This window comes from Podarcis raffonei, chromosome 3 (genome assembly GCF_027172205.1).
Source record: "Podarcis raffonei isolate rPodRaf1 chromosome 3, rPodRaf1.pri, whole genome shotgun sequence".
NCBI classification, from domain to species: domain Eukaryota; kingdom Metazoa; phylum Chordata; class Lepidosauria; order Squamata; family Lacertidae; genus Podarcis; species Podarcis raffonei.
In genome coordinates this window covers 71,816,666-71,835,176 of record NC_070604.1, presented here as the reverse complement: position 1 = coordinate 71,835,176, position 18,511 = coordinate 71,816,666, and the positions used below count along the sequence as shown (strand labels likewise).

The following is an 18,511-nucleotide window of genomic DNA, read 5'->3' as shown; positions in this document are numbered from 1 at the left end:
GAGGAGGTCTCACAGGGAGAAGTGAGTGGGGGTGTTTTATTGTGAAAGCAAAAATCATTGCACTGGTGGAATGAGATAGTTGGATACCACCCACAGAGACCTATGTCTGAAGGCTAAATTTCTTGATGGAACAATGTCAGCAAGCTATTCAAGTGAGCCTTCAGAAGTAGTAATCAGGCACCTACTCATAGTACAGAAGTCTCTTTGCAGATTATTGCTCAAACTAAGAAAAGATGGGTACTGCTTAATCTTTGAAAGCACACCTGCACACTCTTTTTTTCCCTTTCAGTTTCCTTGCCGGTAGATGTGTCTCCTGGTGAAGTTCATAAGTCTTCATTGGTGATTCTGTGTTAAAATCAGATTTAATTATCTGAGAAGAAAATTCTCTGCTATTTCAAAGTAACCCAGGACATACCATTGTTATATGTTGTATCTGTCTAGGCTTGTGGGCTCTCATTTTTCGGGCTGATGGGTGCACAGTGATTCTAGCTAGCATAGGCTACATTCAGTGGAAAAACTGCAAAGTCAATCAGTTGTAGCAGGGATGTGGAACCTGCAGCCCTCCAGATATTGTCGGACACTGACTCCCATCAGTCCCAGCCAGCATTCTACTCTGTCAGTGAGGCTGTTGTACTTTCTACCATTGAGCATTTTGTATCTTGGCTACTGCTCTCTGGCACAGCCTCTGGTCTCCACATTCCGGACTCCTATGAGATCTTGGCTCTGGGCTCCTATCTCTATATCTGCTGCTAGTCTTCCTTCCTGCTCCAGATCCCTGCCATCTCAGCTGCTTATGTTGTCTCTACTGCTAGCTCTCTCGTGAAGTCTTCATCCCTCACATTTACATCTTATCTCTTATTCTTCCCCACTGCTGGTCTGGCTTCATGGATTACAGCTCTGCATCTCCAAGGTTCCACTGTGCTGCCTGTAGCTGTCTGCTACTGTCGTAAAAAAGAGCTAGAAATGCACTTCCGGAAAGAACTAAACTACTACTTGGTAAAAACAACAACAACAGCTTTAGCCACTTGTAGGCCTACAATAACAATTGTCAGACAAATTGGCCAGTCTGCAGGTTTTTGCCTACCTTATAGCAAACGTCACAACTTTGATGGATAAGATGTTGGATTGGATCCTTAGTTGATCAGATACCCCATTAAAGGCATCCAGGAAGGGGTGTTTCTGTCCAGGAGTCCACACAGGGACCAATGGGCTATAGCACCATTCCCAATGGTGGCCCTGGTGTGATCATAGCACCTGGTACATGTCAGGGGACAACCCCCCTGTGAGGGTCAACAGGGTCAACCCCCACCCTACTTATCAATCAGCAGGCGGTGTACTTGATACCAGACACATACCCAATGCCTTGACCAAACCTACTTACAACTGTAATCAATAAGAGTTGTGGCCTAGTTCAACCCAATACCAGTCCCCTGCTTCTTATTTCTGGTTGGACCCTCACTGGGCCACAAGCACCATGCACCTGAGTATGCAGTCTAGACCCTATTTCCCCAAATATATTCATTTTTATGCACAATTTGCCATAATATATGCATTCTTGTGCTCATTACTTGGCTGGAAAAGTGTGTTGCAGAATTCAGAGGTATGTGAATTTTGAAGAATGACTGTGTTTCCATTCACATATTGTTTCAGAAAGTGCAAATTAGGTCAATTCACCTTTCAATGTGAACTGAATCAAATTTCTCCCCCATCCCTCTGGATCTGGAAAAAGGCACTATTTCCATTATCCAGGTTCCAAGCAGTTGTTGTTGTTGTTAATTGAATTTATATACCGCCCTATAGCCGCAGGTCGCAAGATGGTTTTGAGCTTGAAAACATTTTTTTGGGCTCACTGAGATGTCTCACGGTAAAGATCACAAATATTTCTTGGTTATCCAGCATCAAAGCCACATTTGCTCACTTGCGTGTGCAGGGCTTATTTTATACAGTAAAGCATCCGAATCTCCGCTCACAATTTGAAATGAAGCAGCTCACCCACAGATATACTGTGTGCAGTTTCCACTGACCTGTTGTAGTGCCAGAAGTTCAGAGTCCAAAAGTCCTTATGTGAACTTTGCATGTGTGGTGACATACTTCGCCACAAGTGTGAGATTGTGCCATTTTATAAACCGCTAGGTTACTGATTATACAGCAGTAGAAGTGGCCCCAAGGAAGCATTTCTTCGTGCTGGGAGATCTTTATTTATTTGTTTGTTTTAAAAAAGGAAGAAGAGAGGTCCTTCTTCGGTTTTTAAACTTTTCTAAATACATCTTAGCATTTTTAAATTGCCAGGTGAAATGCAAGCTGTAGTACAGTTAGCAAAGCTATCTGGTATTTTATACCTGTGTTTGTTTTGCATCTTCTACATATTATTCTTAGTTCAATCCCACTTCAAAGGTTCGGGATCATTTGCCTTATAAAAATAAAAAACCAAAAAGAGTCCAACTGGACCTTGTTGAATCATGACTATGGAATTCAAGATTTACATTGGTGTTAGTAACACAACAGGATATTTATCTATTTATGACTATTATTTTCCTTCCATCCCATCAGCCTCCAGGGGTGAAGTTAAACCACTGCATTAGTAGCACTGAAGTGACTTCCCCTGGGAGCAAGCCTGGGCAGTGTGTATGGAGATTCTGGACTGCCCACATGACAAGACCCCCTCTTGGCCTCAACAGGTACTGCAGCATAAAAGGAACATCAGAAATCTAGACAAAACCATGAGCATTGTAACCCGGAAAAACTAACACAACAAAATCCACATCTGAATATAACCCAAGACCCAAAAGGGGTGATACCACTTTGAAGGTATCAGGTTTGATGGTTGGAAGCAGCTTCCTATTTTCATTAGAAATACAGTGGTACCTCAGGTTACAGACGCTTCAGGTTACAGACGCTTCAGGTTATAGACTCAGAAATAGTACCTCGGGTTAAGAACTTTGCTTCAGGATGAGAACAGAAATCATGCGACGGCAGCACAGTGGGAGGCCCCCATTAAGAACGGACCTCCAGAACAAATTAAGTTCTTAACCCGAGGTACCACTGTACACTTGATCCCATACCTCCATCTTTATGAACTCACTTGCAAAAAGCTTCTTCCTTCTATTTCCTTAAGGCATGTTTACCCTTCTCTTTAGCTGAAGAGGCAGCCAGTGCAGCTTACAGTAATTGGTTATAAGACAGTCTCTCCCCTCAGGGTTACAAACTCAGGCACTAGTTCCCAATTACAAAGTTCTTACAGTAAACAGTTGAAATAGAAACAGATCAAGGAGAGGAGGAGCCAAAGGTTCCTAGTCTCTCAGTTGCACCAATAGGGTGGTCCGGCTTTTCTTCCTTCCATCCTGCTGATGGGGGTGGTTGCTACCAGGAGGGAGAGGAAAAACTTGGGAAAGCTAAGTTGACTGAAGTACCACGTGGTCTCTCCTCTACCACTCAGCTTGATAGTGCCTTCATCCTAACTAGGCTTTGTGGGAGTTTTTGCAGTCAAACCAACAATGCATATTTATGCTAGTTAGTAAATGAAGGGGTTAAGGACCACAGAGCTGTAAATTTCTAGAGAAGGCATGGCTAGGTCACACCCCTCACCTTCGGGGAGGGAGGAAATAGTACTGTGACATTTAAAGGTACAGTGGTACCTTGGGTTACAAACACTTTGGGTTACAAACTCCGCTAATCCAGAAGTAGTACCTCAGGTTAAGAACTTTGCCCTAGGATGAGAACAGAAATCGTGCACCGGCAGCGGGAGGCCCCATTAGCTAAAGTGATACCTCGGGTTAAGAACAGTTTCAGGTTAAGAACGGACCTCCAGAATGAATTAAGTTCGTAACCAGAGGTACCACTGTATAATAACTTATATTTCCCACATTTTGCATACACTGGGTTTTAAGCTCTGCTGGGGGTGTTTTGGCTAAACAGTGAGTCAAGCCCTGCACATTTTTTGAATTCAGGCAGTCAGCCATTTTGTTGTTCTTGTAGCTCTACATGCATGTGGGACTTCAGGATTAACTGGTACCCCCCAGTTAGTTCCCAACACAAAGTTTGGGTGCTATAGACTTGGTGGCTAAATGAGACAATACATGCTGACTAAAATAGTGGTTACCACATATAGAAGTGATAATGAGAAATAACCCTGAATTTTGGTTGGATTGAATAAGTATTGGTTATATTACAATATTATAGTTTAGCTGTCATGGCCTCTAAAAGCTGATCAATAAAGATGCAGTTTTCTTAATGAACATAATGTTCCCAGGTTGGATAACATGGAATAATCAGTCAACCAGCCAACAGAATGTGTGAGACATCATAAAGAGAATTCAGATATGGTGTGAAATAGCCCTTTAGACTGTAATGCATGGTTTGTCAATTTACAAAGTGAAATAGCTGCTCCCCTGTGACTTTTGGCCTGATTACATGCTGTTATTTTAAACAGCTTTGCTGCCAACAAAATGCTGAGAGGCACACATGAGATTGTTACTTTCAATGAGGTGCCTCAAATGCAAGAATGCCAACCTTAGATGACATTTTAGAGCACATTGGAGAGTTTGACTTGTACCAGAAAAGGGCCTTTTTTGTGCTGTGTCTGCTCTCTGCTGCCTTCACACCCATCTATGTTGGTATTGTTTTCCTGGGTTTTATACCAGAGCACCACTGCCGGAGTCCTGGAGTTGCCCAGTTAAGTAACCGTTGTGACTGGAGCCTTGAGGAAGAGCTGAATTACACCCTTCCAAAGGGTGAGACTCATGGGGATGCTTTCACTAGCCAATGCAAGAGATATGATGTTGACTGGAACGCAACTGAGCTGAGCTGCATAAATCCACTAGATTTTCCCACTACTTACAGGAACAGAAGCAGTATTCCTCTCACTGCATGCCAAGATGGCTGGCTTTATGATTTCCCAGGATCATCCATTGTGACTGAGGTAAGAAGTAAGCAACTGTTTTCTAGAATGCAATACCAACATTAACAGCTGAACCCTGAAAGGATCTGTATGAGTCTGCTGGGCAGCTTAGAGAGTCCTTGGAGGTCCTTCAATAGCTGCTAGAGAGGAGGGCTTCTGGAACACAGGAATCGTCTTCTACCGAGTCAGCATTGTCTGCTTGGACTGGCAGCAAATCTTCATAGTCTCAAGCAGAAGTCTCTCTCAGCCCTACCTGGAAATGGCAAGGATCAAAGCTGGGACTTTCTGAATGCAGAAGCATGTGTTCTGCTGCTGAGCTATGATCCCCCTCTATAGATGCTTCCCAACTGTGAAACTCTTTCCCCCAAGGCAGTTGTGGCTGGCACCGTTGGTATTTACAAATAGGCACTAAGCAAAGTCTGCCCTGTTCATTTGGTGGGCGATTTCATATTACTTGCTGTGAATCGTTCTTAAGCCCCTCACCCATGGCAATTGTTTTCAAGGTTGATTTCAACACTGCTATTAACATTAAGCTTGTTCCAAGCTTAAGCTACTTGCACTTAGGTCCCATTGAACTCAATGTGAAAAATTAGTCATGACATTGATTTGACTAGGAACCAAGTTCTCCAGTCTATTTTTTTGAAAGCTTTTTGCTTCTCTTTGTTTGTTAATGGTTTGCGTATCTGATTTTAATTGTTATTTTTAATGGTGTTCTTTCATTTGATGCTTGTTCACTGCCTTGCATACTGACAATGATATAAAGGTGGCATGGAAATGTTTTAAAATAAGCAAGCATAACTCCTACGCAAAAAAGCCACTCAGCTTAAGATATTGCTTGTGTATGGGGATGTTGGAGGGTGGTAGTTGAAATGGCCATACACTTTAGAATGAAATAGTCCTGAGAGATGCTCTTCAAATGATTTGGAATAACAGTTATATTGAAATCTCACTCAAGGTATGGAATTTTATTTTATTTTTGCATTGTCTCTGACCTGGATGTGTTTTCTTTTAGTTTAACCTGGTATGTGAAGATGCCTGGAAACTGGACTTGTTTCAATCATGTGTGAATGTGGGATTTTTTGTTGGTTCAATAAGCATTGGCTACATGGCAGACAGGTAGGTCAAATTTTATATATACAATTGGAGTATTTATTGTTGTATAGCCACAGGCTATATAAGAATGCAGCATAGCTTTGCTGGGAAAATATTGTTTTTAACTGAACTTCAATGAGCTGGCTAAAATATCTGAACTGATTACTGGCCTCAGCTGCATATGAGAATTGGCTCCCTTTATTTTGCCTGGTGATGGCCAAGAGACTTGAACTCTTGTATGTACACACCATTAACAGCTGGTTTACAGCACATGCCTAACTCTTCTGTTTAGAAGCAAGTCCTGTTAAATTCAATGGGGGAGAGAATACATGCAAACTCGGCAGTTTCAAGACAAGTTAGTTATGTGGCACTCTGATCCCAAGAGGTACCAGGGCTGCAGATTTTATAGAAAATCATACTTGTTAATATTGTTAATTGGTGAAGATGTGGAAAAGCTGCTTCATAAGCATTGTTTATAGTGATAGCTCAGGTGGTAGAGCATGAGGCTCTTAATCTGAGGGCTGTGGGTTCAAGCCCCACATTGGGCAAAAGATTCCTGTATTGCAGGGGGTTAGACTAGATAATCCTTGTGGTCCCTTCCAACTCTATGATTCTATAATCTATTCAATCCTAAAATAAAAGTTAAATTTAAAGAAAAAAATTAATTCTTTTTTAGTTTTGTCCAATAGTAATTTAGCTTATTTTTATAGCTCCACAGCAGAACATATTCTTTGCATGCAGAAGGCCCCAGCTTCAATCACCATGTGAGCTAGGAGACATCCTTTGTCTGCAGCCCCAGAGAGCTGCTCAGAATCAGAGTAGACAATTCAGAGTTACATGGACCAGCGGTCTGGTGCAGTGTGAAGCAGTTCCACATGTCCGCATGCCCCTCTCCCCTCTTTATATGTATAAAATTGACAAGTGTCATTTTTCTCCACAGGTTTGGGCGTAAACGGTGCCTGTTAATCACCATCTTAATAAATTCCATTTCTGGTGTTCTCATGGCTTTTGCACCTAGCTACACGTGGACGGTGGTTTTCCGCTTGATACAAGGATTGGTCAGCAAAGGGGGTTGGCTAACAGGCTACATCCTGAGTAAGGCTCCTTACAGTTGTCTCTTCTGGGAATTAATCTAATAGGGATTAAACTTTGCGTGCAGAAGGTCCCAGGTTCAATCCTTGGCAACTCCACATAGGGCTGGAAAAGACTCCCTCCTGCCTCCAATCCAGAGATCTCATGCTCATTCACCTTTCTCCTAGGAACAACAGGGATTTCCAGTGATTTGATGGAACTGATAAGGTTGAAACCTTAGAATATTATCAGTCTCTCAGGGTTGTCTTGGGTCCTAAGATATCAACAAACGATGGGATGCTTTTGTTTTCTAAATAGAAATATACTTCCTGTCAAGGCTTTCTTCCATCCAGAACCCACGGGAACTCAATTCTTAGAATTCCCATTCTAAGAGAACAAGGGAGGTGTTTGTGATGAGTTCTGGCACCTCTTTTCTAGAAAAATAGCACTGCTCCCAAACACTCTGTAGAAGCTTAGCTTTGAAAGATCTACAAGCAGCTGTCATGCTCCTGTGGGTGCTCTCTCAGTCAGCAACAAGGACAGGGTGACAGGCGCAACATAATCCAGACAAATCAGAAGTACAGAGAATCAGTCTAGGCCCAAACCATGATCCAGAGAAAAGGAGAGCAGAACAAGAAGATGAGGTAAGGTAGAATACAGCAGGGCACACAATCCAGCCTCATCAAAACAAAAACAAAAACCCCAGCAACTAGAAGACTCAAGAGGGAGTCCTTATATACTCTGGCCTGAACCCCTGGCCTACCTGGCAGCAGGGTCAATCCCTGTGTTCAAGGTCCTGCAGCATCCCAGCTGAGGTTTGTCAACATGGGCAGTTGTGAAGACACCTCACATCAGCTTCCTTTTGTACTTTACATGTTGATTGCAGCATCTGGGCTTGAAGAAACATGTGATCCTCACCTATTCCAATCGTATTCCATCTGAGAAATCATAAACCTCCCAGAGCTAGCAAGCCTCACCTGGCCAGCTAGGGAGCTGGGCTGTGGGCCCTTGCCTGCCTCAGCCTCCTGGAACACCTAACCTGCTGTTCCCTATGCCTCAGAGCCTGCTGTGTTCGTGGAGACAGGGGCCCCTCTGGCTTTGGTGATGGGCCCTGCTGCTCTGGTTCCTGTGCACCGACCCCCATCCCCTCATCATCCTTTGTTACTCCATGAGTATTTCCTACACCAACCTCTCCTTTCCCATTCCCAGCTTACCCCAGTGTGTCCCAGTCCTGGCTACACCTCTTGCCAGGATCCTGTTCCTCTTCTCTGTTGTTTTGCCAGTTCCTGACAACCTCCTAGACCACACGCTCACTACAGCTTCTAGTAGTTCAAGCAGTTCAGGGATTGCTTACTCATGAGGAGAGCCCTTACTCAGAAGAAAAGCTGCATGACACCCTGGGTCTGTAGATGCATGCTATGTTTTAGGCTTGGACCCAGAGCTTTTGGCACAGGCATTCTCCAGGACTGGGTGGTGGTGGGTCCACTGCCACCTCTAACAGCTCCAGAGGTTCTTTGGAAGATCTCCCCATGGAGAAAATTTAAAGGGACACGCATCTCTCAGCTCTGGTTCCCATGGACCCTGCCTGCACCTTAAGGTCTTCACACTTTGGGGTGGGTCTGGTTCATTCTTTGAGGACTCCCTATCTGGTACCAGGTCAGGGCAAGACATGACAGTGGCTTTCAACAACAGCTGTGTTGGTTGAGGATGATGGGAGTTGTCGATCCACAGTTTCCCTGGCTGTCGGCGGGGAGGTGGGATGGGATGTGGGAATCTACTAAGATTTGAAATATATGAAGTTCAAGGTGGCTTGATAGATGGGAGATCTAGTGTGAGCTGTCTTCAGATCATTTCCCGCACCCATTTGCTTATGTTAATGAAGTTTCTCCACCCTTAAAAAGTCACAGAATTTGTTGGCCTGAGCTACAGAAGAACCGTCGGCATTGTTTACCAGGTAGCCTTTACCGTTGGACTCCTTGTGCTTACTGCTGTCGCTTATGCAATTCCTCACTGGAGGTGGCTACAACTGGCAGTTACATTGCCAAACTTCTTCTTCTTGCTGTATTACTGGTAAGCAAGATTTCCATTACAGCCAAAAAAGCCAAGGCATCTGTATAATACCAGCATGGAAGCTTAGCTAGATGTATTGGAAGGTACCCAACAGGGCTGGTGTCCAATTCCAGGAGGCCTTTGACATGGTGCTGTCAGAGGGCCCCCACTCCTCAACATGGACACCCAACATATAAACACATCAGCTCCCAACACAGTATTTTTCTTCCTCTTCTTCCATTCAAGAGAGCCACTGCGTCATGTCCACCACCAAGCCAAGCAAGGAGGATGGTACATTGGAGCATGTTGACTCAGCTGGGTAGGGTTAGTGCGAGGGATGCTTTTGAGGCCCTGGGCCCTTGACCAGTGCCTGATCCGACTGGCCACTGGGACTGGGACTGGTATCCAGCATTTTACCATGTAAAAGAGAACTCACAGTGTAGGATATTTGGCATGGAGGTGACAGTCCTCACTTCAAATGCCTCATGCAACTCAGGCCAACTTCCATATGGCCTTATCCCTTTTTTCTTTACAAGTAATGTTTTTACAGTGTCATGCATTTTGCTACCATCTAGGAATGCCCCATTTCTTGCTTTTCTAGGTGCCTTCCGGAGTCTCCAAGGTGGCTGATAGCCCAACGGGAAAATGACAAAGCCCTGAAAATTATTAAACGCATTGCCAAGGGAAACCGGAAGAAGCTGCCTCCCTCTATGCAGGTAACCCGACCCATTTTGCCTTCAAAGTTACATAAGGCACGCCGATGCACAGTTTGTATATGGGTTAGAAATCCAAAAAGAGGCCATTTTGGCAAGCCAGAATACGGCAAACATGGAAGCGTTTGTAAACTTCAAAACCAATTCTGGTCCCACATGCAATGAAGCTGGGAGGGGTGATCAGTGGAGCCAGATATTGGAGTAAAATAGGCCACAACTTTATTGATTATGGGAGAAAAGGCATGGGCATGGATCTGTTAATCAACTAGGCTGAGTGCTGGTTGATATGCTGTCAACCAACAGATGGGGTTGGCTGGTGCTGGGAAGGCACTGAGCCACTGGTAGGGAGTGCTATGGCCTGTCAACCCCTAACTGGGCTTCTGGACAGGACATGCCACCCTCCAAGACTCATAAAGGGGATCTCTTGATGGCATGGAGCAGAGTGCCCCTCCCCTGTCCCTGCTTCCTAAAGATTCAGCCCAATACCTCTCCCACCATCACAAGTTGTTACACAGTAGACAAATACTCACAGGTCCAATCACTGGCTCACCCGTGGCTGGTTCCACCCCACCCTCCCACAGGGCTGCCCAAAGGATGTGAAATGCCATTGGGCCACAGAAGAGAATAAAGACACTGGTCGCCTCCCACCCTGAACCCGCATAGGGCTGCAAACATGGCTCCCTGATAAGTCAGGGAACTAGAACTTCCTGTAGAATAATTGTCCTCCTAGCCCACTGTGGTTTGAAGGTTATATCTAAAATCAAGCTGCACATGTGTGTTTTTTAAAGCTCCTTCACCCATTCAGGTTTTATAAGAATCCCTGCAGCTATGACTGGAAACTTTCAAGCTCCATTCTTTTTGTTTAGATTCCTTCCTGCTTTGCACTAGATGACCCTCAGAATCCCTTCCAACCCTACAAGTCTATGATCCATTTTCCTGCGCCCCCCTTAAGGCCCCGATGATACAAACATTGCTTGTTTGCCCTTCTAGGATCTTCAGTCTGAGGAAGAAATGGGTGACAAACCAATCCCTCTATTTCTGGACCTGGTGAGAACACCGCAGATAAGGAAACACACCCTCATCTTGATGTACTCTTGGTAAGGAAAGTCCTTGCAAAACTTTGTATTAAAGCAATTGCTCCAAATCATTAAATTTCTAGGGCACAATCCTCTCACCACCTGTCCACATGCAACTCGCAGTGGAGAGCCCTAAAGGACTCAATCGAACTCTTTAATTCCCCTTCTGTAGTGAGCATCGTTGGTTGGTCCACAAGCACTTTCCACTCTGCCAGTCCTCCTCAGGGCTGCCTACATAGCTCCAATAAGGCCCCATATTTAATTTTAAGCTGCCCTACATATTTGGCACTGTGGGTTAAACCAGAGACTAGGGCTTGCCGATCAGAAGGTCGGCAGTTCGAATCCCCACGACGGGGTGAGCTCCCATTGCTCGGTCCCTGCTCCTGCCACCCTAGCAGTTCGAAAGCATGTCAAAGTGCAAGTAGATAAATAGGTACCACTCTGGCAGGAAGGTAAATGGCGTTTCTGTGCGCTGCTCTGGTTCGCCAGAAGCGGCTTAGTCATGCTGGCCACATGAACCGGAAGCTGTAAGCCAGCTCCCTTGGCCAATAAAGCAAGATGAGCATGCAACCCCAGAGTTGGCCACGAGTGGACCTAATGGTCAGGGGTCCCTTTACCTTTACTTTTACATATTTGGCTAGAACTATGAGTAGGCTTTCTGCACACACAAAAACAACCCCAGCCCAGGAAAGAGCCTGGCTTCACCTGGCTTCTGTTTTTTGTCTAGGTTCACAAGCTCTGTGCTGTATCAGGGCCTCATCATGCACATGGGAATTGGTGGCGGCAACATTTACCTGGACTTTTTTTACTCTGCTCTTGTTGAATTTCCTGCTGCCTTCATACTCATACTCACAGTGGACCGCATTGGCCGCCGCTATCCCTGGGCTGCAGCAAATCTGGCAGCAGGAGCCGCCTGTCTCCTTACAGCCCTAGTGCCTGAAGGTGAGCAAGTTGGGCGCTGAAATGGACCTATATGTTCTCTCTTTTTTCTGGCTTTCTCCATAGAGGGCAAAATATACAGGAACTTGGACCTGCAGGGAGAATATCAGCTTGAGAGGGGTGGGGATTCTGAAAGGAAAATGACTGGCAGGGGAAGGGTTGAGCTTCTTCTTTTCCATCCTGAGTGTAACCAAATCTAGCAGCAAAACCCAGTCATCCGAATGTGTATGTGTGCTCCGAATCAATGCCCCAAGGGCAAGGAACCTGTGACCCTTCAAATTTTGCTGGCAAGGCAAAACCAAGACATTTTGGCACCTGAGGTGAACTCCAAAATGGCGTCACTCCCCCACCAGGGAAGGAGGGGTGAGTAAAGAGCTAAGGAAAAAGAAGGGGGGGATATCTACGTACATTGGGAATGGGGGAGGGGATAAAGATTCACATTGGAAACAAGGGTAGGAGGAGACCAGCGGTTTCTCCTATTTGCCAAGAGGCCGCTGTAGAGGTGGCATTGGGTGGGGGCTGCTGAGGAGGCAGCAGATCTGGCCTCCAAGGAGCTCTCCACTGCTATTGCTGCCACTGTGGCAACAGCACCACCAATGGACAATGTATTCCTTGAAGGTCATATCTGCTTCTCCTGTGGATTCTGCCGCCTAAGGCGGTTGCTTCACCTTGCCTCATGGGTGGGTCGGCCCTGGTTGCTGGATTACAACTCAGCGAGGAATGAATCCAACAATATCTGGAGGGTTGCAGGATCTCTATCCCTAAGCTATCTATATCAAGTATGACTTCACCCTGCTGCAGGGTATTGTGTGTAATTCATTTTCTCTGTGTGTTTGTGTACATGTGAATGTTGATTCATTACTTCCTGACAAATACCAGGTGCCACAAACACAAAAGTATTGTGTGCAGTATTTGCCCCATGAAATACAATTTCTAAGAAGATGTAACTTTTAATACCAATTTTGCAGAGAAAACCTAAGAAGCCCCAAAAGCTTTCAACTTATTAACAGTGTGTGCAATGTCTTTTCAGATCTCTATTGGCTTAAAATGACTGCCGCTTGCATAGGCAGGATGGGCATTACAATGTGCTATGAAATGATTTGCTTGGTCAATGCAGAACTATACCCAACTTTCCTCAGGTGAGTGAGCCATCTTCTGATACTATAGGATGGACTGGTGTCCCTTTGTCAAAAGGACCAGTTGACAGTCAAATGTAGAGCTCTCTACTTAGGCTGCGGGTGCAATGATATTAACTGTTGCTTTTCATAAGCTGGTGAAAAAAGTGAAAGTTTATTTATTAATGAACACATTTGTAGACAATCTTTCTTTTAAAAATGTTCAAGATGCCTGTCTTGCAGTTATGAAGTAAAAAAAAAAAGTACAAACAGAAATAAAACAACTCTTTAAAAATCCTCAAGAGAACATGATAAAGAAGTAGGAGCTAGCAGGGAATGTGAATTTAATAGCTTTTAACGAGAGTGTTTGACCTGCTTTAATTTCTATTTTCCATTTGTTTCCACAAGTGGCTGGATCTCTGGGGCACTAGGGTAACTGGGCAAAGGGGGTGATATTAGATTCTGCAGTGATATATATAATGGCTTCCACATTTATTTTTACAGGAATCTTGGTGTTCTTGTCTGCTCTTCAATGTGTGATATCGGTGGGATCATAACTCCATTCATTGTCTACAGGCTGGCAGATGTCTGGCATGAACTTCCACTTGTTGTCTTTGGTAAGAACATGAACTACTTATTTATTTTATGTTGAATGAGGGTAGATTATTCATTCTCGGACAGGGAGCTGTGGTTCTCCAGATGTCACTGAACTCCAATTCTCACCTGCCCCAGTTAGGGATAGGAGAGAAATCAAATTTAAATGTGAACCTAGCTAATTTTCACTTTCTGAAACAATACGCAAACCAATGCAGCCATCCATTGAAATACACAGTTCTCTTAATTTTGCAATGCCAGCTTGGTCAATGATCAAGGATGCTGGTAGTTGTGGTTCAGCCATATCTGGAGGACCACAGGTCCTGACTCAGAGGCATTATGGGGAAGGATCTGCATCTGTAGGTAGCCATAGGCAGATCAGTCTCTCATCCATACCACTTTTGAATGCATTCAGTCATAAGTCTGTTCCATGCTCTTTCCACATTATTCTCCAAATTCATACTCAAATATCCCTAGCTAAGGTAGGTATACCTAATGGTGAAGAGGATCAGATAGAAGCTGACAGTAAACCTGCAGGCAGTTCCTATAACTGAACAAAATATCCAAGGGATCCTGGTGACCCAACTCCTGTACACTACTTGAACGTATGTTTGCTTTTCTGACAGCTGGGCTTAGATTTCTTCCTTTACCTCAGAGGTTTCTTGGCAAGACATTACAGCTAAGTTTCTATAGTCCTCTCCAAAAAAACAAACCCTAACTCCTGCTGTCAAAAACAATCCACATCATGCTATTCTGCTAAACAATTCATTTTTATCAAATTATTGTGTGATGTTATTCTCTATTGCAAATCAGGGATAGTTTTAGAATGGCACAGAGAAAGGAGATTAGGGTTACAGAGGAGCATAAAGGCAGGGTTGCAAACGATAGAACCAGTAGGAATATCCAGGGAAAGTTGCCCTACCCTTTTGAAATCTGGCAGTAAAACAGCCCTGCCACCTGCCAATGCATCTCCAAGAATAACCTTGTCCAGGCATTTGTTTCTGCATACATGGCAACAGCACATGCACCACCAGTGTCCCCAAGCTGATTTGGGATCAGCTCAGTCTGGAGGGAGCTGCTTCAGCATCCGTAGGGTGGATGTTGGAAACTGCCCAATCAACCCCCTTCAGACTGAGCCCATCAAGAGTCATTGTTGAAGGGATGAGTCTTATTCTATGTATTCCTCCTGGCAGCTTCACACAATAGATATCTGCAGGTACCAAACACCTAAGTAGGACTTAAAAGAGTTCAAATATAGGAGCTGTCAGTCTTAGAATTCTGAAAACATTCTCTCAGTGACAGAAAGCTACTCTTCAAAAACAGTGGCTTCATTCTAGAACACATTATCTGCACACTCACATCCTTTTTCAAATGCCCAGAGATGGTACATTCAGAGGAAATCACCTCTGGACATTTGAAAAAGGATGTGAATATGCAGAGATACTCTGAAATGTAAGTGATACATTTAATCTATATTCTCACTGTGGTGAATTCCTAAGAACTGCAGCTGATTCTCCTATCTAAGGAGGATTCTGGAGAAAAATAGATCACTCATAAAATAGTCTGCAGGTGGGGGAGAAGAAGAGAACTTGCATCTACACGCTGCCATTTCCTTTAATATAGTTCAGCAATATCTTATTGGCACGACTTATAAATTGCTATAGGGCCTTAGTATCGTTTCACACAGGGTGGTCTGTCTCAACTGATCTTTTGTTTGTGCCGTGTGTCTGAAGCTGTGATTGGTCTCATTGACGGTGGCTTGGTTCTGCTCTTACCTGAAACCAAAGGAAAAGCTTTACCTGAGACTATTGAAGATGCCGAAAATATGCACAGGTATGGTCCTGTATAACATATATTATAGAGAAAGGCATTCTTAGTGAATGAGAGCTCTAGCTGGGCATTCAGCAGCGCCGGGAGGAAGGGGGAGTGCAAGGGGGGCATTTGTTCCACACAGGGTGAGCTGCCTTGATCTTCCTGTGTTGAGCCAGATGTGATGAGCTCTGAACTGAACTCCTAAATGACTTTGAAGGCAGGTGCTTAGAATGCTGATAGGGCAGAGGTTTCAATCTAACTGCATTCAGCAGAGCGTGGTAAGAAGCCCACTCCAGGCCTTCAAACTCAGCCTGTGAAGGTCTTCTGTGTGGGCTCAGTAGCTGGAAGTGGAGCTCATACTCGGAACCCCACTGCCCTTTTCACACATTCATGTTGCTTGCCTGAAGAAGGTGGGTAGGAACGACATATGGCCAGTTGGAGAGGAGCAACCAGCAAAAACTAAATTTAGATTTGGAGAGTGTGATTTCCCATTACAGGGGCAAATGAAATCAGGGGTGGGGGGTGGTCACAGCTGGAGCCTGAAATGCATGATAATGTGGATGATAATCTCCTGCTGGTCAGACAAAGGCAGAAAATTAGGCTCCTAATATTTATACCAGACCTGGCCAATCTGGAAGCTTCATTGTTCCTGCCAATCATATGGCACATGTCTGCTTCTTCCTAAGGTTTTGAGTATAGGGATAGCAGCTAATTTTTGGCGATCACTCGTAGCCGAGTAAGATTGTCTTCCATAAACACGGTTTTAACAATGAATCCGTAAGTGACTGTGGAGGCCAATTCTGGATCCACACGTCCTTCCACAGTGGGGACATAGGTTTCCGGGCGGGAGTTGATCACGGTGTGGATTTGCCAAGCGTGCCTTCCTCTTAGCACATTTCTCCCTTTCATCCTGAGTTTGAGTGTCTTCAAAGCCCATGACACCTTTGGTAAGGCTGTTCTCCAACTGGAGCACTCACAGGCCAGTGTTTCCCAATTGTTGGTGTTTATACTACACTTTTTTAAATTGACCCTTTAAATTTTTTAAGTGACCCTGCTGGGAGTACGAGATTCCCGACGGCTTCATTCACAAGGGTCATAGGAACATTCAAGCCCACTTACCACAACAAGGTGATGATCCAGCGAGTGAGGGCAGCTAATAGAGCTGGTAGCAACACCCAGCACCCTTGGGCAGGCCCCTGGGGACAAGTGTCCTACAAAGACCTATTAACATTCATTGGAGGGGATTTTAAATGGAAGGCAGCTCACAGATGCATTTCACAGATTGCTGTAATACTGCCCTCACTAGCAGGCGTGCCAGGAGGAGGCAATGATGTTAGGTTAAGACCCACCAGCTGCAATGAGGCTTGTGACTTCCAAGATTGAGGAGGGGAAGTTTAACTCTTTACCTCTAACCGCAGCCCTAATGAAAAAGCACCCCTCCAAAAGCTGCTGTTCACACCAGGAGGGAAGTCTTTATTGGAGCCAAAGGAAACTTCAAACTTGCTGCAAATCACAGCTTTGGAGGGGTGGTCTTTGTGATCACAGCAGGTTCAAACTCTCCCTCACTCCAGCATTTGCACGCCTGACTGGAAGTCCCTTCAGCTGTTATTTACATTTAATAAAAGGTTCACACAGCTTGAAGAGATGTATTTAGTGTAATTTAGACCCAAAAATCACGGAAGACTAAATTTCTGATTCTCTTTTCCTGTTCATGTTACTCATCCGGCTTTGTTTCCACAGGCAAGGAAGGCCAAAAGAAAAAATTATTTATCTCCATGTTCAAACCTCAGATACGGCAACTAATTAAGAAGAGCCATTTTTTGCATGATTTTCGCTTGATTTGGCATTAAAGAAAAATGGAGCAAGAGAGCAAACACATGCACACAGGCTGTTGTAATTTTTTGAACTTTCTTTATCCTCTGATTCTTTGCTGCTTATTCACAACTACAGTGTGTTTTTGACACTCTGTGGAGGGAAGTCTATCGATCAGGGATGGGGAAACTAATCTTCCAAAGGTTGTTGGACTCCAAATCCCATCAGCCCAAGCCAGCATGGCCAATAATCAAGGGTGATAGTGGTCATAGTCCAGCAACATCTGGAGGGCTATAGGTACCCTTTCCCAGGGGACTTAATCAGTACACAATCTGACCAAACTACAGGTCCAGTTAAAGTGTGGAGAAGCCCTAGGTCTTCCCTTGATTGCACCACACTGGGTTGGGCTATGCTAATAATGAAGTATGAGCGCAGCCACACAAATCCTACACCCACGTTCTTTTACTAGATAGGACTAGTGGAAGGTAAATCCCAATAAATGAACTTGACTTTCTTTGGAGTAAACATTGGACTAGGGTTTGGAGGACTACAAAAGATAAAGAAATAGAAGACTTGTCAAAGTCCATTATGGCAAAGTTTGACAGTTTGTATTCAAAGGGTTGAATGAGTAACAAGAGATGTGGAAATCAGTTTATGAGAACGAAACTTGCTTTAGAGTTTGGCGTTGTTTTCACAGTTTACAGCCAGAACAATACTAGCAAAGTATAGACTCAAACCCTACATGATGAAATTCTGTATGTGGTTTGGGAAACAAAAATGAATGAGAAGAATTCATTGCATCAGGAAATAGACAGTTTCTAAAGAAAAGGGAAGTCATTTACATCATTTTGCACTGCATTCAGTATTTAGAAGAACCAATACTGTGCAACAATTCTCCCCATAAAAATTGTTCTGATTCTGGATACCTAGTTCACTTCACCTACAGACTTTGGGTGCAATCTGGCCCAATTTAAATGTATTTTAAGCCTCACTATGGAGTTAGGCAAATACTTAAATCAGGAATGAAAGACAAAGAAAATTCTCAAAGTTCTTAATTTTGGTCAGTTCTTAATGTAGTGTTCTGTGTGCCTCATCTCATGTGCCCATGTGCGTGCACAGATCCCTCCTTGTCCCCATCTTGTCCATCCATTTCAGGTATCTAATGATGTAGGCTGTTTTCTCAGCTCATGCCAATTTCTCAGAGCGAAATTCCAGGTGTTTCAGACACTCATCCAGGATTCGTGTTTCCTTTGAGGATGAGCAACTGTGGATTTGGAGCAAATGATTCAGCAGAAGAAACACAGCCCAGAATAACTAAGGACATAGTACAAGAATACTTGG

The 18,511-nt window shown here is 44.2% G+C and overlaps 1 protein-coding gene across 1 annotated transcript; it reads left to right on the top strand.

Moving 5' to 3' along the window:
- Nucleotides 1-4,492: 4,492 nt before the first annotated feature.
- LOC128410721 (solute carrier family 22 member 2-like) lies at nucleotides 4,493-17,274 on the top strand. Its single transcript, XM_053382333.1, has 11 exons — nucleotides 4,493-4,918; nucleotides 5,910-6,013; nucleotides 6,930-7,084; nucleotides 8,962-9,130; nucleotides 9,711-9,825; nucleotides 10,813-10,919; nucleotides 11,626-11,840; nucleotides 12,868-12,976; nucleotides 13,457-13,569; nucleotides 15,280-15,379; nucleotides 17,099-17,274. Exons 1-11 carry the CDS (start codon nucleotides 4,502-4,504, stop codon nucleotides 17,163-17,165), a joined length of 1,671 nt encoding a protein of 556 aa, XP_053238308.1. The 5' UTR covers nucleotides 4,493-4,501; the 3' UTR covers nucleotides 17,166-17,274.
- Nucleotides 17,275-18,511: the final 1,237 nt, after the last annotated feature.

Excerpts from the sequence above, each read along its gene's own strand:
- LOC128410721 (XM_053382333.1), top strand. The coding sequence starts at position 4,502 with ATGCCAACCTTAGATGACATTTTAGAGCACATTGGAGAGTTTGACTTG. Across the intron at positions 9,826-10,812 it reads AGCTGCCTCCCTCTATGCAG|GATCTTCAGTCTGAGGAAGA; the intron begins GTAACCCGACCC and ends TTGCCCTTCTAG. Across the intron at positions 13,570-15,279 it reads ACTTCCACTTGTTGTCTTTG|CTGTGATTGGTCTCATTGAC; the intron begins GTAAGAACATGA and ends GTGTGTCTGAAG.